General features: G+C 41.4%; 1 protein-coding gene across 1 annotated transcript; it reads right to left on the bottom strand.

Annotated features, from left to right (window-relative positions):
* Positions 1–11,656: 11,656 nt before the first annotated feature.
* Positions 11,657–24,617, bottom strand: LOC137340667 (small ubiquitin-related modifier 3-like). Its single transcript, XM_068003293.1, has 4 exons — positions 24,447–24,617; positions 19,625–19,768; positions 13,827–13,898; positions 11,657–11,977 (listed from the first exon to the last, which is right to left on the bottom strand). Exons 1-4 carry the CDS (start codon positions 24,468–24,470, stop codon positions 11,915–11,917), a joined length of 303 nt encoding a protein of 100 aa, XP_067859394.1. The 5' UTR covers positions 24,471–24,617; the 3' UTR covers positions 11,657–11,914.
* Positions 24,618–25,156: the final 539 nt, after the last annotated feature.

The raw sequence follows: 25,156 nt of genomic DNA, 5'->3' as shown, positions 1-25,156 counted from the left end.
ATTTATTTCCAAGAATTATATTCATGCAGAAGCAAAAGGGCAAGTTGAGAAAGCAGTTTAAAAAGCAAACGGGATCCTGGGCTTTATAAATAGAGGCATAAAGTACAAAAGTATGGAAGTCATGATGAACCTTTATAAAACACTGGTCCGGCCACAACTGGAGTATTGTGTCCCGTTCTGGGCACCGCACTTTAGGAAAGATGTGAAGGCCTTAGAGAGGGTGCAGGAGAGATTTACTAGAATGATTCCAGGGATGAGGGACTTTAGTTACGTGGGTAGACTGGAGAAGCTGGGGTTGTTGTCCTTAGAACAGAGAAGGTTGCGAGGAGATTTGATAGAGGTATTCAAAATCATGAAGGGTCTTGACAGAGTAACTGTTCCCATTGGCAGGAGGGTCAAGGACCAGAGGACATACATTTAAGGTGACTGGCAAAGAACCAAAGGTGACACGAGGAAAAGGTTTTTCACAAAGCGAGTGGTTATGATCTGGAATGCACTGCCCAAGGGGGTGGTGGAGGCAGATTCAATCATGTCCTTCTAAAGGATAAGTACTTGAAAGGAAAAAATTTGCAGGGCTACAGGGAAAGGGCGGGGGAGTGGCACTAGCTGGATTGCTCTTGCTTAGAACCAGTGCGAACTCGATGGGCTAAACGGCCTCCATCCGTACTGTAACCTTTCTATGATTCTAATATACTGGCACAGGCATGATGGGATAAATGGCCTCCTGTGCTGTATGATTTTATGATAATACAGAAAGAAATTAGTGGTGCAAAAAGCCAGTTCACAAGAGTTTAAATATCGCTTTCAGAACCCATTTTTCACATAATCTGATTATCAGTAGAATTCCTGATGTGATACTTGTGTGTGGGTGAGACAATATTCCAGCTCCAGCCGCATGGAGTCCAGCTGTGATCTTAGACGCCACTAAACTGATGAAACAGCTAAATCCCATACTTATTATACTATTCTTCTGGGTTTCCAAGGCAGAGTACAACACATAAGATCAAAGGAGTTCTTTCTCATTAGGCAGTCGAATCAGTTTTACTATTCAGATTGAAATATGAATAACAGCCCTTGGTTGTCTGCTCCTGTCATTTACTCTAGATACTTGACTTGTATATCAAACAGCTTGGTTTTGAAAACAACCCTAGATTGTCTGACAGTTGTATGGGAGTGCCAAATGCCAGTAAAATTAAGGATATGTTTTATAAATACATAAAGAGCAAGAGGATAACTAAGGAAAGAGTAGGGCCTATTAGAGACCAAAAAAGTAACCTATGTTTGGAGGCGGAAGATGTAGATATGGTTTTTAATGAATACTTTGCATCTGTCTGCACAAAAGAGAGGGATGATGCAGACATTGTAGTTAAGGAGGAGGAGTGTGAAATATTGGATGGGATAAACATAGTAAGAGAGGAAGTATTAAGGGGTTTAGCATCTTTGAAAGTAGATAAATCGCCAGGCCCGGATGAAAGGTATCCTAGGCAGCTAAGAGAAGCAAGGGAGGAAATAGCGGAGGCTCTGACCAGCATTTTCCAATCCTCCCTGGCTACAGTTGTGGTGCCGGAGGATTGGCGGATTGCGAACGCTGTATCATTGTTTAAAAAGGGAGAAAGAGATAGACCAAATAATTATAGGTCAGTCAGTCTAACCTCGGTGGTGGGCAAATTATTGGAATTGATTCTGAGGGACAGCATAAATCATCATTTAGAAAGGCACGGGTTAATCACGGACAGTCAGCATGGATTTGTTAAAGGAAAGTCGTGACTGACTAACTTGATTGAATTTTTTGAGCAGGTAACAAGGAGGGTCGATGAGGGTAACGCGTTTGATGCAGTCTACATGGATTTTAGCAAGGCTTTTGACAAGGTCCCACATGGCAGACTGGTCAAAAAAGTAAAAGCTCATGGGATCCAAGGGAAAATGGCTAGTTGGATCCAAAATTGACTCAGTGACAGGAAGCAAAGGGTTGATGGGCATTTTTGCGACTGGAAGGCTGTTTCCAGTGGTGTCCCACAAGGCTCAGTACTAGATCCCTTGCTTTTTGTGGTATATATTAATGATTTCAACTTTAAAGAGGGGAGCTTGATCAAGAAGTTTGCAGGTGATACAAAAATTGGCCGTGTGGTCAATAGTGAGGAGGAAAACTGTAGACTGCAGGAAGATATCAAGGGGGGAAGGAAAGTGGCAAATGGAATTCAATCCAGAGAAGCGTGAGGATATGCATTTGGGGAGGGCAAGCAAGGCAACGGAGTACACAATAAATGGGAGGATACTGAGAGGTGTAGAGGAATAAAGGGACCTTGGAGTACATGTCTACAGATCCCTGAAGGTAGCAGGACAGGAAGATAAGGTGGTTAAAAAGGCAAACGGGATACTTTCCTTTATTAGACGAGGCACAGAATATAAGAGCAGGGAGGTTATGCTAGAACTGTATAAAACATTAGTTAGGCCACATTTTGAGTACTGTGTACAGGGCTGGTCACCAGATTACAAGAAAGATGTGATTGCACTAGAGAGAGTACAGAGGAGATTTACGAGGATGTTGCCGGGGTTGGAGAATTTTAGCTATGAGAAAAGATTGGATAGGCTGGGGTTGTTTTCTTCGGAACAAAGGAGGCTGAGGGAAGATTTAATTGATTTTAATAAAATTATGATGGGACTAGATACAGTGGATAGGGAGGACCTATTTCCCTTAGCAGAGGGGTCAGTGACCAAGGGGGCCTAGATTTAAAGTAATTGGTAGAAGGATTAGAGGGGAGCTGAGGAGAAATTTTTTCATCCAGAGGTTGGTGGGTGTCTGGAACTCACTGCCTGAAAGGGTGGTAAAGGCAGAAACCCTCAACTCATTTAAAAAGTACTTGGATGTGCACTTGAAGTGCCATAGCCTACAGGGCTATGGACCAAGTGCTGGAAAGAGGGATTTAGCTGAATAGCTCTTTTTCGGCCAGCACAGATACAATGGGCCGAATGGCCTCCTTCCCTGCCATAACTTTCTATGATTCTATGATTTAAACATTTCAAAGACATGAGGGAATTAATTATGCATTTAACTTGCAAGTATCAGCAATCAACAATACTGTGGAAAATCAACTGGCCACCTTCCCTGAAAGCAATAGCTGTCCCTCACAAAGCCCTAAAGAGTTCCTTCTAAGAATATCGCTAATTACAATGAATCTTATTTTAAAGATATGTAGAAATCTTATAATGTGAGACAAAACAGAGTTCTCCTTCCATTACAGACACCCTTAGGTTATTGATTAAGATAAGAACCAGAGTAAAGCCCAACAGATTTCCTTGGATAATCTTATTTAGGCACTGCAATAAAATGACAAACCCCATTTATCATGATTTGTTTTACATCCCAAGGAAGTGGTATATGAAGTTCTACCTCTCAATAGATACATCACAGGGGCCAGGTTCTCAATGAGGCTAAAAGACCAAGGTGAGAAAAAAAAATTAAAACATAAAAGGGATATTTCTAGGGATAGCCTACTCAGGAATCTAAAAAATGTTGAGGACTACTGCTTTAGCTTCAAGCTGGGCAGAACAATCACTCCATTTCAGGACCACAAATTGAATGTATGACAAGTAACCAATTTTGCTCTTAAGTCAAATTGGCAATCATATATTCGGCCAAATCTTACCGTAGCGGCACATCTCGGGGCGTGCACTGTTAGACTTTTTCCTGCCCCCTTCAGCTCGAATATAATTTGCGCCATAACTTGCTGGAAGTGCGAGCTGATAACAAGTGAGGCAAAGGGGCATCTGGGACCTTAGTGAACGACGGGACCAACAGTCTATCTCCTTGGCCGATGCGATTTAAAGATTGAGAAAGAAACAGGAACAACGAAGTAGGGTGAATTAAAGTCAAATCAGGTACAGAAAGAGAAATAAAGAGAAGGAAAGACTGATTGGATTAAGAGAGAGAGAGAGAAAAGACACAGAAAGGAAAAGAAAGAATTTAAAAATTGACATTTTTAAAATCTCTAAGAATTTATTACATGCAGGAATGAGACTCAGTAGTTTAAATTGTTCCCTTTCTGGACTGCAAGAGGTTGATTGGCATTGCATTAACAATTATCACTTTATTAAAAGGGTACTTATGAGCCCTAACTTTCTGTAGCGAGTTTAATGGGCAATTAATGTCCAAATCCAGCAAGTTCTTAAAAATAACGTGGAAGTTGAAGGCGAGCTGCCGTTTGTGCGACTAGCAAGTTATGGAGATTCACAACTCACAACGTATCTTTTATTCCCCTGAACTTGCCGGCCGATTTGTGCATTAGTAACAATGTGCGTCATGAACTCGCCATTATTTTTCCAGGAAGATTTGGCCCATTATTATTAGATGTTGCAACTTTTTATTCACTATTGTCTCCTTAAGCGTTAACACAATTAGCCTGTTAGGAATACAGGTCTGTAGTCATCAGAGCCTGAGTTTGATCCCTTCAAACTGATGGCTTAAGTGACCATTTAAATGGCTGGATTTCTGCAGGGAGAGCAAGCTTTCGTGTTTTGAAATTGCTGTCAAATGGAAGATTAGCAATCAAGAATCATTCACTTTAATGGTGCAGGGACTACTAACACAGGAAGTGGAGGAAAGGAGGGATGTCCTATTTGTGATAGAAAGAAACCCTCCTCAAAAGCAGCTTGTGCAGTAGGGGTGGCAGTTGATTGAAGACAAAGTCAATGCTGGCTGTATGACCCAGAAGATGGCTGACACAAAGAAAGCTAAGGCTATAGAACAATATGCTAAGTACCTGCCGCATTTATGCAGGCCACAACATTTTTTTTCATAACCTGCAACTCATTTATTCCTGACCTAATCTAAGGATTAATAGAAACTTAGTCTTGAACAATGAACAGGAATGACAGAAGTACAAGCAGTAGGTTAGAACTAAAACTGTTCCCGGACAGAAATCTTAAAGGGGCTTGACACTGGAAATCCATGTAAGATAACCTAGCTGTATGACGCATGTTAATTCATTCTTTATTAGATAGGATGGGGTATTGTATGTCATTGAATGTGCTCCCTAAACTTGCAAAATCTGAAAACACCTTCTCTGCTTGCAGAACAAGATGGCACATAACCAGAGCATGCAGATAAGGACAAGAGGAAGTCCCAAGCACTTCATTCCATTTGAGGAAGCCATTTCTGGACAACATTGGACGTGAGAGCATTCAGGGAGTGGAGCAGGGTGAAGCAAGGCATCCACCAAGCTTAAAGCTAGTTCCTGCTCTTTAAAATTTTTCTTCCCCTACTTATGCACTGACACACAGGAATGCAGTCAGCCACGAAAATTATAATGCAACAGTAGACTCTTTGAAGGTGCTTCTTTGAGGAAGCATTTTGTTTTTGCAGGTATGGAAGACAGTGCCAGTACCATCAGTGCCCCTGAGTAAGTCAGCACCTTAGTACCCTATGTCACTGTCACTTAACATTTGCACATATCCAGAATATCTACACATGCCCTGGAAGAGGTGGATAGTGAGCTTGAGGAGGTATCAAGCACAAGGTGAATCATGATGCAAGGGGGAGAAGGAGCAAGTGGTAATGCCAGATGGCAGGCACCTGCTGCTTGGAGAGCCAGCACAATTCCTTCCTCAGTTGCAGTGCATTGGGATTCAGATCTCACATGACCTGCTTGTTAAAGAAACTTGCTGTCTGGCCAGGATTGTCCACAAGAGTCACTTGAGTTTGTGCAACTACCCTGCAAAGCATTTCTAGTTGTATGGAAGTGTCCATTTGCTGCATCCGCACACTTGTAAATGAATGATTGTCAGCACTGCATTCTACCATGGAGCATATGGCAACTCCAAGAGCCCTCAATGTCACAGATTCTAAGCAGAGTCGTAGTCTCGTGAACTGCTGCGATAGAGGCTTTATGTTCCAATCTGCAAGTGGCTCTCTTGTCTGGCTTCAATATACTGCCAGATCAGATTGAGAAAATCTTGAGGCAGGGATTCAGATTTCATTATTGCAAAAGTCTGCACCCACACAGATCAATGGATATATTGAGAGTACATCCAGCAGCAAGTGCATGTCTAGAATAGGCACAGATGAGGTTGCTGTCTTTCAAGATAATACCACATCCAGCCCATGCATCATTCCTGTATAAGTGACAGTCGATGTGCTAGAAAGCAGGGACGACCAGGCAACCACAGCAACACCAGGCATGGCTCAATCAGTTGCACAACTATCTCAGGAACCAGCACAAGGAGGTACAGAACTACCTGAATCTGAACCAGTGCTCACTGAAACCCTAGTCAGCCAACACACTTTCCAGAGGGGAATCACTTGGAAGAAGTCACAGATTGGGGGTTGGACAGTCCACAGAACACACCAGCACTGGGGGAAGCACCATGGCAAAATCAATTGACATCACCCATTTGATACAAAAATAAAAAATTGGTTGCAATGTTTTTAAACTTTGTCCAGAGACTTTGCCTCTAATTCTGTAGAATAAGGTAGCAGCACAGAATAGGATAGATATCACTGGTAGTTGAGGATGTGCAGAGGACAGTGCTGTAGAAGATGTTTTGACACCTTCTTCATTACATATAAACAGGGTAGGTTACTTACAGGGAAAGCTTATGCTTTAGCTAAATGTATCTTGGATGAGTACATCGCACACCATTTTCCTGGTGTTCCTGCGGTTACATTGTCGACGGGCATCTTGTCTGGCCCTGATTCTAAAATAATCTCCTCCGATAGCTAGGCTTCTTTGTTTAGTAAAGTTGTGGAGCATGCAGCAGATGATGATCTTGGAAACACTATACTGTAAGGCACCCCTAAAATGTTTAGACATTTTAAGTGCGGCATCAGGATGCCAATGGTTTGCACAATAATAATTCTGATGGTTTAATGGTTCTCAAATCTGCAGTCTGCCTATGGATCTTCAAGTGCCACTAGCCAGCACTGCATTGCCTTCAAATAAGCCCAACAGAGGTGATAGCTGTAATTATTGGTATCAGTTACTGCAGTCTCCAGAAGCCTTTAGGTGTTGGAAAAATTTCCCAGTTTTTTTCTCAATTGGCCCAAGGATTTTTCTGTTTTTGTGTCCATCCCGGAAGATTGTGTGACTGGGGGCAGGAAAGTACGTTGATGTATATAGATTGTGCTATGTCTGAATAGGACAGACTTGGACCAGGCGGTCTTTTTCTGTCCTTTTTCATTCATATATAAATGAAAGCACTATGGGTACTGCCTGGGAAGCAGCCACTGACCTGCATGATAGTGTTAGTGGCCACTGAGCAGATGCAAATTAAGGGGAGTAGACCCCTTTCTGTTCCCATAAAGGCCAGATGGTTACATGTGCCATGAAACACCCTCTGGCCATTTGGAAATCCTGCTGTCCACTAAAATTGGGCAGCCTCGTTGTGTTGCTGTTTGCTAATCAGTGAGCAAGATAAACATGTTGTCCCTACTGAATAACGCATCAAGCAGCTGTTTGATACACCAATGGACAAGCGCGGAAGAAGCTGAAGGCATAAAAAATGTTTAAAATGGTCACCTTGACCACCATTGCCACAGCAATGCCTGTGCTAAAGGTAGTCTACAGGGTTTCTTGAAGTAAATGGCTATGCAATTATCTTCTTGCTAAACCTGAGCCTCCGGCAGTAGTGCCCCTCAGTTATGGTACTGAGTCTGTATGGGCAATGGATGGCATATTGGCAGGTACTCCCCTGGTGCCATCCTATATTTCTAGAAGCCCTTTTCTGCTTGTACTCATCATATTCCGCTAAATCTAGCGACAAGTGCACTGAAAGTAATCTCCGTCGCCGTAACGTTGGACAGCAAAAACTGATACTATTGCAGTTATGCAAAATGCATTGCACGTACAATACATGAATACAGCAATTCTGCAGGCTTCCCCCATTACAAGCTATAATCCCCCAATTTGTATAAATACGTTCCATATTCAGGCTATGCATGAAAGCACATTGTTCAAAACAAGTACAACTACTTCATGAGACACTCAGCTGGAGGAAGCACACAAATGCCAAAATTTTCTAGCTAGTACCAGACAATTGCTGCTGGCATATCTTATGCCAACAGCAATTTCTAGGCTTACTACATTGGGTGATACCCAAATAAGTGAAACTCAAGTAGTTCATTCAATATTCAGATCTAAAGAAATATATTTTGCCCTTTTATACGTTCACAATTTCCGTAACTTTGGCAAGAGTTCAGAGACAACCCAGAGAGAAACAACACGATCAGTTGTTTATGCCGTTTCTATAGAATTTCCAGTGATCTCCTGCTGAAGTTACATGAGAAGCCCACAGGAAATTTCAGGTGATTGTTTTTCTTTCCAAAAGAGCAACTCTGATTACAATATAGAATTTAAAAGGGAACAATCAACCACTTCTAGCATACGACACCTTTACAAATAGAAAATGAATCAAGCAATTTCTACAATATACTTGTGTTATTTTAGGCAGAACAACAGCCTATCTACCCTGCCCATTCCCTTGAAATATCTACAAACATTTTTATAATGTAATAACCATGAAATCCTCCAGGTGCTAGGAACTAGTCCATTTCCTTAAAAAGGTTGCCTGCACTAACAGTTTGTTCTTCATGTTGATCACCCTCTTGGTGGTTTCAAGCCATCCATCACCGACTCCTTACAAGCAGCAATCATAACTGCCCCATCTTCCTCTTTTGCTGACCTTCGACTGAGCACACCTGCTGAGAGCTAACCATGCCAACGTCTTTCCCAGCCCGCTTATTTCACCCACCATTGTCCGCTCGGACTCGTTCGGTGGATCAACAATCACCAGCCCCTCAGCATTTTCATCCATAATATCTGTTCACTTGCAAACAATGGCCTTTATTGGTATAGCCACCCATGAACTGAATTTCAGTTAAAGCCAGGATGTCAAATAAAGTGGGTGATTTTGACATTCTGGCTTTAACTGAAATTCAGTTCATGGGTGGCAATACCTTGCCCCTGATCAGGTCAAATCCTGGTCTCTCCCCCTACCCCTCTGGCACCTTCTTCAAGCACTGAACCTTGGTATAACCCTCCTTTCGAATCCTCATTCTCCATTACTTCTTTTCTCTCCTCCGTCAGCTTCTGTACCAAGTGACTCGTCATCCTCAATAAATTTAGTCTCCATCTCAGTTTCCCCTGCCCTCTCTGAATTCACTACCCTCCTAGTCTTCCTAAACCTTTCTCCATATAAACTCTCCTACCCATATTCCCTTGATCTCAATCATTGACAAGGAGGTGGGGTTGAAAGGGCATAGGGGGATGTGGGTGATGAGGCAAACCGGGAAGTTGTTTACCTCCCCTATATCCTTCCAATCCCACTTCCTTCTGCATCCACCCCAGGAATAAACTTTCCCCATGTCACTTACAACTGCACTTCCATTTGCCCAACTTGCAAGCCTTTCCCCCCCCATTCATCACAATACATCTGCAGCTGTGAATTTGCTGAACAACTCCCTCACTGCCTTCCTTTTATCAAATCCAAGGACAGGAGACATAAGCATATCTTGTGCACAGCTGGCTTAGCCATCCATCCTCCCACAACCTAAGTTAGCCCTGACCAAAGTCACAAACGACATTCTCTGACTGTAATACATAGTCACCCTCAGCCTATCTAAAGCCTTTGCCATGACTGGCTACATAATCCTCCTCCATCACCTCTCCAGTTTTCCAGGTTGGTGGGACCACCATCACTTGTTACCTAGCCAATCCTAATGACAAGATCTCTAGCAATGGCTTCTCTTCCCACCCTCAGTCACCTCAAGACTTTCCAAAGCTCCATCCATCTACCCTTTCTTTAGAGCAAGTCTTATTTGCACTGAGGAATCCAGATCTCCACTTACTAGATCTAAAGATTAATGTACTGGCAATCTTGCAGAGCTTCATTAGGAAATGGTTACTTGTTACAAATAGGCTGTCTATAAACTAATCACATCACCACAAGACTACTTACTTGCCAATGTTTGCTTGCTTGAGCAGCTAAAAGAATGAGCGAACTTGCATTTTTATAGCGCCTTTCACATCAGGATGTTCAAAACCAATGAATTGTTTCTGAAGTGTAGTCACTTATGTAGGTAAATGCAACTGAAAATGTGCGTCCAAAAAAAATTAGTAATTGCATTTATTAACTTATTTCAGGATTTCTGATCAATTTTTCTTCATGGAAAGGATTTTGGGATTGAGTTATGTTTGAATGTTATGTTTTGAAACAAAGTAAATTTGCACAGGTTAAAAAAAGCCACATGCAACAGGCATTGAAGAGGTGTATTAAAGCCAGATGAGCTGGTTTATTTCAAACTGATACAATAAAGGGTCTATTGTCTGATCCCAGCCTCATTAGCCAGAGTCATAAGGAACATTAAGCAATTCTTTATCTCATCTCAGATTTCGAACAAATATTCACAGCCTAAAATCACCGCAGCCAAGTTTCTGTGGTTGTGCACTCAGTCAACAACTTGTGTAGCAGTCAGACCAGCCTGTGCTGTGTCACTTTCATCTCTTCCCTGAGCTCAAACCGCTTACGGGAGTGGCCAGCACCACTGTACTCAAGAGAATATCTAAGGCACACCTGAAACTTTTAACACCTGTCTTGCCACATTTGAAGTTTTATTACATTCAGACACTGTTGCATACATTAATAATTATACATCTTGCTCAAAAGCAAAATTTAAACTAGTATTGGGCTTCCTCACTTTGTTGTACAACTTCTGTATCAAAAAGCTTTACAAACTATCCTTATCTATATTTGATGGCCTCAAAAAAAAAATCAGTTATTAGTGGTCCATGTAGCAGATGAGGTCTGGACCCATTTTAGCACTTAAAATTTGTTCAGGATCAATTTTTTTAAAAAACATATAAGTGTACTTTTGTGCTTAGATTTAAGCCTGTGCCCCCTGGCTCCTCAAATTGTTCAGCTTACCCATGCAGACCATGAAAGTTACAGGTTTGATTCCCAATCTGTACTGCTTTAGTTCAGGATTGTCCAAACTGCAGCCTGTGGGCTACATGCAATCTCCCATCCGTGGCAATTTTCCCCTCGAAGGCCAGGCAACTGATTTCTATTTTCATGTATAGTTCTTATTTGCTGGTTTGTCCTGGTGAATTTGTGGGCCTGGAGGTTTGGAAAAAGCCATTTTTAGCAATGTTGGACAAGTCCCAAATCAGAAAGCCAAATCAACTAGTATCAATACTGTGTTATGACATGAATAATGGGATCATTGATTTTAACTCTGTTCCCAAGGCTCTATGACTTTTACCCAAGCAGTTCAGTAGGGACACAATTAGCCTCATTGCCACTGGGTTAGGTTTTTGGGGGGGGGGGGGGGGGGGGGGGAATTTTTTTTAAAAAACCTATTGTCCTCACTATCCAATCCCTGCTAGATGCCCCTGCCGGGGGGGGGGGGGATTTTTAAAAAAACCTATTGTCCTCACAACCAATCCCTGCTAGATGCCCCTGCTGTGCATGTGCACAGCAAGGTCAGGATCAGGAACATTAATGTTGTCCCCCACAAAATTGCCTGACAACACACACCATTTGGGGTATGAACAGTACCCATTGGAACTGTACTAGCAAGGGGACAATGCGATACAAAATTAATCAGTAGGTTACTTTGTTGTATTTTTCAGTAATAGAACCCATACACACGTGAACCAAACACTGTACATACAAGATCAACTTTATTGGGATTAATCCAAAATACAAAGAAAATTGACTGTATCCAGAAAGTAAAACAATGCAAAAAAAAGCAATTTATTGCAGAGATGTCATACAGCTCCTTAACCCTCCCTCCCTAACATTTTTATAACAGCGATCGCCCCAAATGTTGCAGATTGTTCAGAATAGAGTAAAATACAGCGTGTTGCAAGAACATGTACATTGTGTGGAACGTTATTTACATTAAATTACTGTCATGAGGTTAGCAGGTTCCTCCCGTCTGCTGCTGGAATACATCAATGGTGTCTTCGTCTTCCATTTCCAACTGCAAGGTGGATGATGGTGGGGGGAAAGAGAAAGATTATTTTATTTTCCTACACATTTTGTAAGATCATGGACCAACCTTCCAGTGCCACATCTGGTACACCAATGCCCACTGATAAAACCCCACTCATCTTTTGTTGCCAAGATTGATTATGCCTCTCTTCGTCCCTCCTCCCCCACCCCCCACCCCGTCAAAATGTTCATCTATAGCATGTATAGTACAACCATATCATCAATCTGTATGCATGTCTATTATGCCCAAATTTTATTTTAGATAAATTATTTTTCAGCCTTCACATTTGCAGTAATTGGCTGCATTACCCAAATAGGTTCTGTGGCAACTCCAGTGGGATGATACCACAGGTCCATTGAGTTAGCAATTCATCACTACTGATTCTTCCATCTGTCCTGTTCAAAATTCACACTCAATTTTCTCCTGAGGATAATGACCTGTGCTAGGGTAATTTCAATAGGCAACACCAGGCTATTCAACCTTTGAAAGACAGAGCCAGCCCTAGTCTCATCTACAGGCTGGGTTGGAGGTGTTCATGACAAGGATAAGTACTCACCCATAGACAAGTTTTGAGGGGAAAAAAGCTTTTAGAGCTTGCATCTAGAGTCCCATGTATTATCCATTTTGCACAAAACACACCAGACTGCTATAACCAGAGCCCCATGAATTCTGCAGCAAGCCCAACCAAAATAGGCAGTGTTAGAAGTGTCGGTTCCAAATTTAAACTCAATAAAATTTTTAAAAATGAACATTTTACGTGGCTCTAATAGCAAAACACTGCAAATCTGAATAAAAACCCCCAAAATGGTAGAACGACAGCTCAGGTGGCATCTGTGAACAGACAAATTAATCTTTCAGGCATGGATCCTTTGTAAAAAAAAAATCATCGAACAGCATTTAAAAAAGGAATAGAACAAGGGAAGGGTGGGTGGGTGAGAAAAATACACTTGTAAAAACAGAAGGACTTATAAAGTGATTTAAGTGGAGAACAGGAGATGGTTAAATGGTTGGAAGTGATATTAGCATGAGACAATAGGATGCATAATGAGAAATCGAAGAAATAGAACACGCGCATAGCTTAAAAAGGTGGGGTTGAGACAGGTAGAAAGGGAAGCATGAAAAACTGGAAAAGCAGAGCAGACTCCAGCAGCTTAGGAACCTAGTCAAAGAAAAAACAGGTCGACATCATGGGTGCAAACCACTACACCAGCTGTATGAGGGCCCCCATGCCAACCAGCAATTCACTGCTCGCAATGCTGTCTCCTCCACAATAGGGAGACCAAATGCAGATTAGGTGACCCTTTGTTCTGTCCGCAAGTGTAACCCCTGCCACATGCCACTTCAATTCCCCATCCCACTCCCACTCTGACCTCATCTTTGGATTTCTAAGACAATGATGCTCAACGCCTGCTCGAAGAATAGCACCTCATCTTTCTACTATGCACTTGGCTGCCCTCTAGCCTCATTATTAACTTTAATAACTTCAGACCTTAACTATAGTTCCCACTTCCTCTGGGATGGGTATGCCAGCATATCCAGGAATAATTTATTGGATGGAGAGAGAGAGAGGAGAGAGGAGAAAGAGCAGGTTAGTGATCAAGATAGAAAACTTTAAACTTTTACTGGTTTTGGACAAAGAGAATGTAGACCAGAGGACTGAAAAGTAGCACATCGCTGTCCCGTTGAAAACAGTGCGACAACCTAAAAACATTGAGATCCCTCTAAAGACAAGAATTTAAAGTTTATTGTTGAACATGAGAATTAAATATCATAATTGCTCCAATGATTCTCTACAACCTGGCACACTGCTACTTGCAATCCAAGAAAGGTTACTCACCATAGCCGGTGTATCGGTTTCATTTATTGGCTGTCCATCGAAACGAAACCTGATCTGTCTGATCTGCAAGCCCTGCAAGCAGAAAAATACATTCAACATAATTGGAATATGAGAAAATTGAAGTAGGCTGGCACTTGCCAATCCATATTTTATGTGGCTGTAGGTCATGCAACAAGTTATCATCCTTTTACTCTGGAACCTAGGTCTGATCCACCCCGGACTGACGGCACGAAACTCTCCTCTCTCTGCTGGCTGTAAAGGTCTTGGGTGATGTGAGTTTAGACACTCAGCCCAGTTCTCACAAAAAAAAGACAAAGGGCCATTTGATCCATGAAAACATTTGTCTCTATAGTGTTGTAACTTCTAGCCCCTCACCCAACTGTTTTGAATCCCCTCAAGTCCATTTCTACCATCTTACTCAGTAGATTACTCCAGGCAAAATAGTTCTTCTGGTATCTGTTCTAAATTTATCCTTATGACCTCTATTTTTACTATCCTGCCTTATTTTGTTTAAAGCAATATTCAAAATTTACTTACCTAAAACCATTTAATATTATACTTCAATGAAGTCCCCACCTTAACTGTCTTCTCTATGTTTCAGAAATTTCAGCATTTTTTAAAAATCAATACAAAGAGTTTCTCGGATACTTTTTCTTGTGCACAATACAAAAACCAGTTCCCACAGGTAAGCTCATGCTTTCCATGAACCAAAGCCAGACTTTGCGTGCAAAATAATGCAGGACAGCATGGTGAAGAACAAACAGACCCATTTATTGTCTTCCGAGTTAAACAATTTCCAATACACACTTCAGATGACTAATAGCTCATACCAGAAACTTTCATAAGACTAAAACTACTAAACAAGTTTATTCACAAATGACCATTTACAGAAACAGGCAGTAACAGCAAATTGTTGAAATCAGTCTAAATTAATAGCAGCTTTTGAATCAGTTCATGAAAGGTTAAATAAAATCAATTGAGTTCTTTTCTTTCTGCAGAACTTTCTAAACAAGGTAGAAAAATGCTTATTGGAAGGAGAGTAACCACCCAATCCTGCTGGGTTAGCTTCTGAATTATGCAGGCATTCCTACATCTGTGTCTATTATGCTAGGTCAAAGCAATCACTAACTATGTGTCAGATTCTTACATCCATAAAACCCGTTGAAGTATAGTCTTGCCGTTGAAAAGTCAGTCAGAGAAATACTTTACTCAAACAATGGACAACGAGCTCCACTACATGCACAAAACATGTCATTTGCCACCTGTATTGATAAATCATATCTGTATTAGGGCTATCCCCATTAGATTATGTTATTAATTGCCTATTAATGGTTCCTAGCAATTGAACACGGTCACCTCCCAGTTCCAGTAACTTCGTGTTCAAATCTCCCCAACTGTCAAACACAAAACAACTGATGTCATGAACGGCATCCTCCGTGATCATAGTGCCTTATCTCTCCTTGTTCCCTCTTCAGCATTCAACACAGTTGATGATGCCATCTTCCTATTCCAAAATCACACCTCCAGCGTCCAACTCCCTGGGACTTCTCTCCCATGGGTCCATTCCGACCTATTCAAATGCAGCCAGAATACCTCCAGCAAAATCCTCTCTCTCGCTCTCTAATTTCTTATCCATTCCCAAGTCTTTCCTAAATCCCCAGTTTTGCACTTAATAGCCTTTCATGTAGAATTTTGTCTGGGGCCTTTGGGAAGTCTAGGTGCAAGACATCAGTGCTTTCTACAATTCAGTTGGGTTGTCACCTCCTAAGGGTCAAGAAGGTTGGTCAGGTACAATGTTCACTTCTGAATCCATACTGAGTGTTTACTAGATTATTGCTCAGATCATTTTTCAAGTGTATTCCTGATAACTAATTCAATCATTTTACATGTACATATGCCATTTCCAATGCTTGCTGTTCACCTTTATCATGAACAGAAATGTGTTGTCTGACCAGTAGACACTTATTCCATTGTTCTGGCTATATGTCCCAGCATTTTGCAAGTACAAGTATCAATTGCTTCACTATACTATCTATACGTTGCCAAGTCATTACTCTTCCCAAGTTGGACTATAACCTGGTGTTGTAAGATTCCTTACATTTGTCCACCCCAGTCCATCACCGGCATCTCCACATCAAGTCCCTTTGAATCACTGTGCTAATTTTATTGTACTTATGTCACACATTATTGTGTCTAATTGCTAACACTTTGCATTGGATAGCATTATATTTAATTTACCTTCTGTCCAGCCACTTGAATAAATAATGTAAACTCATAGCTGCATCCTCAGTTTTACTGTTCACCAATTTGACTATTTCAGAATCCAATTTATGTAAATGAAATATATACAACCACCGACCCCTAAGGAACTCCACTCAATGCCTCCCCCAGTTCAACAATCTGTTTCCTAATCTTTAGTCAATTTATCTAGTCCCATACTCTACCCTAGATTTCTATGGCTTTTTGCTTAATTAGAAGCCTTTTGTGTGTAACCATTTCAAAAAGTGTTGACAGTCCAATAAACTATTAATTCAAATAGACTGTAAAGTCCTTCAAACCTTGGAGGTTTATCGGGCACCAACTTCCCTTCTAAATCCATGTTCCCCTTTTCCAGCCTATCAGTTAGAATTGTTGCTATTACTTTGTCTGGTATAGCAATCAATAGGCCTGCCATTGCCTGGATCTAATTTGTCTCCCTTAAACGTATGCATTGCCTTTTCGTGATTCTAGTGCTCAGCAATGTTCTAATGATAACAGCCATTGCCAAACAGCTTTCCTTGATCTCTCAACATATATATCATTACATCCAGGGCATTTATCTTGATCTTTAACTTGTCGACTATGTGCTACACCTCAATCCTGTAGGCTTTTTGATGAACTTCAAAAAAAAATTTACATTTTTTTTGAAAATGGAAAATGTATTTTGTACCCTCATTACTAAGTATTTTGGTTCTTCTCTCTTCCAATTTTCTCTTACTATTCTCTTTTCCTCCAGGTATTCTTGGTTTATGATACTAGAAGAATCCATTATTGTTTGGCTTCTATAGCTATTCTCATCTTCAAAGCCATTTGGCACCTCAAGCTATTTTTGTATGTCCTATACATCTCCCAATGTTCAGCCCTTTCTCTCGTTTTTTCTAATTTCAATTTCAATTGCCTTTCATCCATTTCATGGACGTTTAGTTCACGAGTTTCTCAAGACACATTTATCCAGCATGTTCAATATTATTTTAAAAGCATTCCATTTCTCTTAAATGGAGACATCTTCAGGAGTAGCTCCCAGTTAATGTCTTGCCCATTCCTTTGTAATTGGCCCTTTTAAAGTCATACTTTTGTCAATATCTACCAATACTGATTTCCCAATTATCTCAAATTGAAATCATGTTATGGTCACTAATTCCCATCTACCCAAACTATAACTTATGAATCAGGTCAAGATATGTTTTGCCTAGACCCTATGTAAGATCAAAAAAGCAATCACCTACTATGTTGACAAACTGCAAGTACTCAAAAGCAGTTAATGTTCAGTCAATTGAAGCCACCCAGGATTCTCTCACCACCGTTAGTATCTACCCCTCATTTAAAAACAAAATTCTATCTCTGCCTTTATTGCACCCTGGTAGCCTGTAATAGATCCCCATCATTAACCCTATCCTACACATGCTCTACAATGCAAATTTAAGTCCTCCCAACCTCCTTCACTTCCAAATTATCTGAACATGTTAAATCCTCCGCCTTGCTATCATTTTTATCTTTGCTGAGCATCCTGTATCTCATAATAGTGGATGCACTCCCATCTTTTCTTGAAGTGAACTATATTTTAGTAATACATGCATCACAATTTCAAGTTGCCAAGTATGTTTCCAACTCAAGCACCTATTCTGAATGCTTCAAGCATTCAGAAACAGGTGTTCCGCTTGGTTCAACTGGTAGCTCTCACCTCTAATCAGAGGGTGTGGGATCAAAACTACTCCAGGACTTAAGCATGTAATTTAGGCCCATACGGAGGCTGTGCTACATCAGAGGTGCTGTTCTTCAGATGCGATGTTAAACCAATGTCCCATCTGCTTGTTCATTGGACATTACGGATCCCATAACATTTTTTTTAAAAAGCAGTTCTCTTGGTGTTCCTCAACCAAAAAACAATTAACTAGACACTTATCTCTGCTGTTCGTGGGACTTTGTTGCACACAAAAATTGTGACTGAATTTAAACATAATTTATTGTATGTGAATCACTTTGGGACATTTTTGCAGGGTCTGAAAAGGTACTATACAAGTTCTTTACGTTTAATTTTTTTTAAATAAACAAAATCTTATACCTGGCTTAATTTTGTTTTCTTTTCCTCAGCACAAGAGCACCCACAATTTAGTAGAATGCACTCCTAAAGTGAGGGTAGGGTTAAGTCATATTGCTGGGCCAAAATAAGGACATTTGCATACCACTTTTACTTTAAAGGGTCAGCTTTAATAGCAAAAGTACCAGAAGCAACCCTGTAAGAGTAAACAAAGCAACGCCAGTGCCAGAGGCAACAAGGCTTCTCGAGAGGGGGCTTTGTCTGGTGTACTCAACATTGAATGTGGTCATATTACTGGTGGACAATTAGTTTGGGTCTCTATATGTAGCTAATTTCTCAACCTACCCATACAGACCAGCAAAGCACGTCCTTCGGTGCAAGCCTGTACAGATCTTCCCTTGACATTGTAGAAGGTCCCGTCAGACTGGCAGAAATTCGAGATTTTCCAAAATGAATCCATTGCGGAATCAAAAGAGGGGACTTGGTGAAACAAACCAGTATCTCAGTAGATAAATGTACCATCTAGTTGTGGCCTGGAGCCTTATAAGCACAGTGGACCAAAAGTTGAATTTCTGGTGTATGCACTGATCAGATCTCAGCTAGGACCATGCTTTTTCATAATTCAGCACAAGTCACTTTTTTTTTAAACTACTTGAGGGGTAGAAAGCTTAATTAACTACTGTATAAATATGTTGTTACTGCTACTATTCACTTATTCTAATTCTGTTCAAGTTTGGCAGTCAAAGTCTAATGCAGTGTAGTGTTATTCTGTCACCATATAAATTCACTTAGATATCAGTGCAAGTGAAAACATTCTGGGACATAGGGAGCTAGGGCACACCTACAAAACACTGAAGCCAAAAATATCTGGAATAAAGAAACCCAAAAAATATAAGTGGTTTCTGTAGCAGCCAAAATCAACTTTAAAACAATTGCGCCTGTGTTTTAAAGCTACTCATTACAATATTTTGATAGAAACCTAATTTACACTGGAATCCAAAATGAAAACAAACTGAGTTCATCCTCTCTCCTTCCAAGGGGAAGTCCACCACTATTTACATTGAACACTTTTGCCACCAACTTCTGGCAGGCCAACTCTATCCTAACTTTTGTTTTGTGTTACATACAATAATGGTACAAATTAACTCACCTTGAACTGCCCTCATTGCTAGTTCCTAATCTCAGCTCTGAAACTGATGAGCAGAGTGTAGATCAAGCACCCACCCCAGAGGGGTAGGGGAGAAAGGAGGAAAAACCACATCACGTTTGTTTTAGTTTGTTTCACAACAACCGGCACAAAAATCAAAGAGTAGCTTGCCAGCTCAGCCAAGGACTAGTGTGACACAGCATTAAGAAACTGAAAAAATTTCTGTACAATCAAGTTGGTTTTTTGGATAAATACTTGACAAGCTATTAGCACAAACTGGGCTGTTTAGGTAACTGCAGATGGTTGCAAAGGTTTACTGACTACACTCACACATTCCAACATATTAAGACTAACCTGTCGCTCACAGTACGCTTTCATCAGTTTGCTCAGCGGTGTTTGCTTCTTTATCTTGAACTGTACGACTGAACCATCTTGTCCAGCCACCTTCAGGTTAATATGGTCATTCCTGTGGTCATTCCCTTCGCTTTTCACGTTTTCCTAAAGTCGGGATGAAGAACATGTACAACTTTAAAAGTATAACAAGGTTACGAGTACCATTTTTTGGATCAACATCCAGAGCTACGAAAGGCAAGCCACACAATAAAATGTTCAAAAAACAGGGTTGTATAAATTCACGGGGAAATCCAAAATTTCAATCAAAAGGATCACAAGACTATACATGTGCATTTGGGTAAGCTCCTGGTGTAAATGTAGATTACATGTATCGCATTAAATATCTTCTGCTCCTTCCAATTATTTTTTCCTGCCAGGTAGCCACTATCCAACTTTATCAAATCTGAAAATAAATCAAATTGGACCCTGCACCGTACCAGTTCCACACAGATTTGCTCAGTCACAGGTCAAATGATCAGTTTTAAGTTCATCAGAAATCTAGAAAGTGGTACATTATGTCTGGAGCATTTTTCCTGCTCCAAACCTACCCTTTTCAACAATCAAAGTCTCAACAAGAAGTCTCATCAGAAAGAGCAAATTTCTTTGTTTCCCACAAAATAGATATTCAATGGTCGATTGATCCATTTTTGTGTGTATTTGTTCCCAATTTTAAGAAAACATTATACATTTCCCATAATGTTCCATGCCACCTTTCCCATCACTTTTGACAAGGCATCAAGATCAAGGGGACCTGTGGAAACATATTGCTGCACAAGTGGATAAAGATAAACAAAGATGTAGATTTGTCAAAGTTCTTTCCTTCCTTCTGTTAAGAATGCACACACGAAGCACTGAATTGTCAATGATGGATAAGTCTAACCTTGCAGAATCTTGGTGATGAATGAAATACACAACTCTGTTTCTCATTCATTTCTAGTCTTCTGTTGCTTTACTTTGTTAATTTCAGCAATACACTGTATCCATCACCAAGACTGCTTACTTTCACCAATCTCAATTTCACCGTTGCAACATTGCCTGCTTGTGACCCTACCATACCCCCACCCATATTTTCATCATCTCTGGACTCAATTCCTTCAATGCCCTAAGTCTCTTAACCATCCAAAACCCCACTGCCGACTTCAAGTCCCAACACTAAGACCTGCTTGCCCATTATCCAAATCCTTGCTGACTTGCACTGGCTCTCTGTTCCCTAATCAAATTTAAAATCCTTGCCCCATCTTTAAACCGCCAGACTTGTCCCATGTTATCTCTACAACCTCCTCAAGCCCCATGTCCTCTGACTTTTTGTACCCCCCTCTCAACAATCCACTATTGGTACAGAGCCTTCAGCTATCTCAGCCCTACTCTTTAGAAGCCTCTTCCTACACCTATATGCTTCTCCATTGCCCTTGAAAGCTATCGTTGACCAAGTTTTCAGTTGGTTCTCCATCTGCTTTTACCTCCTCTACTCAGTGCCTTAGATGTTTTTCTGCATTGAAGACACTATATAAATGCAAGTTGTTTGTGACAGGCATTAGAATATTACTTTATAATTATCTGCTCCCATTTAGCAGCAATTATGTCAAGTACATTTGAAAGGCAATCACAACTATTTGCTGCCAGACAGCTTTAATTTGGAACCCCAACAGAAATCAGTGCCTTTTCCCCCACTTGCCTACATATTGTTAAAAAACAGAACCTGATACCATTACTCATGCAAGTGAAAAAAAAATTCCCATTCCCAATGGAACACACATTTTTATGTTCTAGAAAAAAAGGCACAAGGGTCTATTTTGACTAGACCGATAAGGGTGACAGAGGCCCCAGTGACACCCAACAAGAAACAGCACAAGAGCCCCTAATACCACTGATATAGCATACACATGGTCTAATCAAACTAATATGCTTTAATAAAGCAACAAAAGATCAGAAATAACAACCAATTAAATAGCAATATTATCGGTGTCTAGAAGACATAACCTGCAGTGCCCACCAGTCGTCGAAGGAAATTTTAGGGTTGTGGGGTGCAGTGCTTTTTATTTGTAGAACAAGGCTTCAAATTTAGTCCAAATTGATTAGATGAAATGACATTTAAAAGAATGACCAATCAGTCCAATAACCACAAAAAAGTTAGTAGAAATCACCAAGACCAATGGATGATAGGAGATACTGAAAATTCACACTTGGAGTACATGGTGTTCGGCGATTAGGCCGGTCATATTATTCAAGCACAGTTCTCAATGGTTTATGCTCCACCACCCATCAAGATAATATGAAGATTATGAAGAACAGCCCTGCAGGGCCAGATTATTGAATCTGAGGTAATACATCAAGCCATCACCAGCACTACACTTTTGGTAGCAGTTTATGATACAAGTTACACGTCCAACAACAACTTGCATTTATATAGCGCCTTTAACATAGTAAAACATCCCAAGGAGCTTCACAAGAGCGTAATCAAACAAAATCTGACACTGAGCCACATAAGGAGATATTAGGTCAGGTGACCAAAAGCTTGGTCAAAGACTTGGTTTTAAGGAGGGTCTCAAAGGAGGAGAGAGTTGGAGGTTTAGGGAAGGAATTCCAGAGCTTAGGGCCTGGGCAGGCGCCAATGGTGCAGCGATTAAAATCATGGATGCACAAGAGGCAAGAGATCTTGGAGGGTTGTAGGGCTGGAGGAGGTCACAGAGATAGGGAGGGGGCGAGGCCATGGAGTGATTTGAAAACAAGGATGAGAATTTTAAAATCAAGGTGTTACCATACCGGAAACCAATGTAGATCAGCGAGCACAAGTGTGATGGATGAACAGGACTTAGTGCGAGTTAGGATACGGACAGCAGAGTTTATGGAGGGTGGAAGATGGGAGGCTGGCCAGAAGAACATTGGAATAGTCATGTCTAGAGGTAACAAAGGCACGGATGAGGGTTTCAGCAGCATATGAGCTGAGGCAGGGGCAGACAGGTGATGTAACAGAGGTGGAAGTAGACGGTCTTGGTGATGGAGGTGATGTGTGGTTGGAAGCTCATCTCAAGGTCAAATAGGATGTCAAGGTTGCAAATGATCTGGTTCAGCCTCAGACAGTGGGCAGGGAAAGGGATGGAGTCGGTGGCTAGGGAATGGAGTTTGTGACGAGGACCGAAGACAGTGGCTTTTGTCTTCCCAATATCTAGTTGGAGGAAATTTCTGCTCATCCAGTACTGGATGTCGGACAAGTAGCCTGACAAATCAGAGACAGTGGAAGGGTCGAGAGGTAGAGCTGGGTGTCATCAGCATACATATGGAACCGGACATGTTTTTGGATGCACAGCATAAGCTGTGTTGAAGCCAAATGCTTTGAGGCAAAAAAAGGAATCTGGATTGCTGAACTTTTATAATCTGCCCCTCGATAACATTAATTATTTCAAGAATGAGTAATCTAGGATTACTTGCTCTTACAATTTATCAATTGCAAGAGATTGCCCCCAGAACACTTCTGAAAGTAATTTCAAACACTTGTTTTTCACCTGAAGTATCATCCAGTGAACCAATATATTATTTAGCATGCAATCTGGACAATTTTGTCTGCTAAATGCAGTAAATGAAATGTTGATTATGAAGAATGTAAAAACATTACAAATGTAAGATGGATATGTGACATTTGAGTCCAGAAAGTATCACTCAAGATACAGAAATGCATAAATATAGTAAGTAGAAGCAAAGGAAGTTACCAACTGGTACTGCAGAAGCCCATGCATGCATAGACCACTCATACAAAAAAGTTGTGTCTAAATAAGAGAATTTAAATAGCTGCAATTTATAATCCATATTTTACAGAATGCATTAAGGCACCTTATTCTTCCATTAGACCTCGTCTGGAACATAGCTTCAAATATATATATGCAAGTAGTTATTTAGACTTTCCAGTCAAGTTTGTGGAAGACCTAGAAACTGGTCTTCCACTAGGAAGGAATAAATTGAGAGTTCTTTTGAATACTACTAAAAGTTTATAGATTGTTCTATAATTTGCTCAACCACTGCCTTCAGCCATAACTAATTTGAATTAAAAACCGTCTCAATTATGCTTTGGAACGAACATGCAGCTATCAACATCGTTTTCTGAATTGATGTCTGTATCGAAATGATTTCTAATTGTCGACATAGATAATGATGCGACATCGAAGCCTGGGAAGAAAGTCACCTATAAAGAAAGGATGACCGCAGAAGCTGATGCAAGCATAATGGCCGTGCGGTGTCAGGTTTCCATGCAACGGTCGAAAAGATGCTCATCTGACTGCAATCAGTCTGTTTCAAATGTATTCACACCATTATTGGCTCAACGCCGCTACCCAGAGAGCACTGGCAGCCGGAAGTGACTGCAACCTCAGCCCGCGGATTCAACCGCGCCGCTTGGGCCTGCGGCGTTCCCAAAAAAAATTATTATAAAGACTCTACATAACGCGACAGGATCATTTTCCCCCGACATAATTCCGGAGAAGGCGGGAGCACCCCCCCCAAACCACTTCCCCAACAAAAGAATTGGGAGGGGGAAGGGAAGAACACCGGGCACTGGGTCCGCCTACTCCCCTTGTGCAGGCCTCGGATTTACACAGCAGCAGGCCTGACCCGGCCTAAGCGGCCTCCCTCTGGCCCCATCCCCATCAGATTCCTCCGACCGCTCAGAGTTAACGAGGCCTAGCAGTTATCACCCAATTTCCCCGGGCCTTGATCATCCAGAACACCGGCTACCCCCCCCCGCCCCTAGTTCAACGGCCTTCATCATCACCGCCACCGCTCAAGCCCTCACCCCTTTGGCTTTATCCTCCGCCATTTCACGGGTGCGATTCTCAGGCTCGGGTTTTTATGGCGGGCTCGCGCTTGGCTCCAATCGCTTCCGCTCCTTGTCTCCGTCTCGCGGCCTCCTCGTGTCCCCGCGCGCGCTCAGACTCCACCGCTCCCAGACCGCACGCACATTGGTCGCGAGCCTGGTCACGTGCGCGAAAAAAACCCACCCATAAAGGGTCACGTGGCCTGTGTCGCACAATTCCCACAGGCCACGCCTCCCTCCCGTCGGGATCACGTGTCTCGCGGAAACTGATCACGTGCGCGTTCTTTGGCGCTGGAGCGGGTTTCGGATTCGTATTTTGACAGTTTTATTACCTACGATAATAAATTGGGCCCACAATCACTTCTTAATTATTAAACGTGCAATTATATATATGTATATTTGAATTTGCATATATAATTGTGGGATTAAAGCAGTACAAACCGAATGGGTTTGTTCTGCTCTCCCCAGCCAGTGATTTGTGCTTTATTTGTGGGTTGTGCCTGTCAGTATACTTGAATTTTCCCAAATACATACTGCATATATTCCAATCATAAATGTTTTAGGCTGAGCATATTTGTTGCTGACACAAACCAGTGCAACTGAGTCTCCTTTGCGCCCTTGTCCTGCTCTTCCCGAGTCCAGTGGTCCCATTCTTCACCTTCACGTGCTCCAAGAGCAAACGGCCTCAA

Source organism: Heptranchias perlo, chromosome 22, assembly GCF_035084215.1.
Source record: "Heptranchias perlo isolate sHepPer1 chromosome 22, sHepPer1.hap1, whole genome shotgun sequence".
NCBI classification, from domain to species: domain Eukaryota; kingdom Metazoa; phylum Chordata; class Chondrichthyes; order Hexanchiformes; family Hexanchidae; genus Heptranchias; species Heptranchias perlo.
Note: the sequence above shows the minus strand (reverse complement) of the source record. Positions and strands in the feature narration are given on the sequence as shown.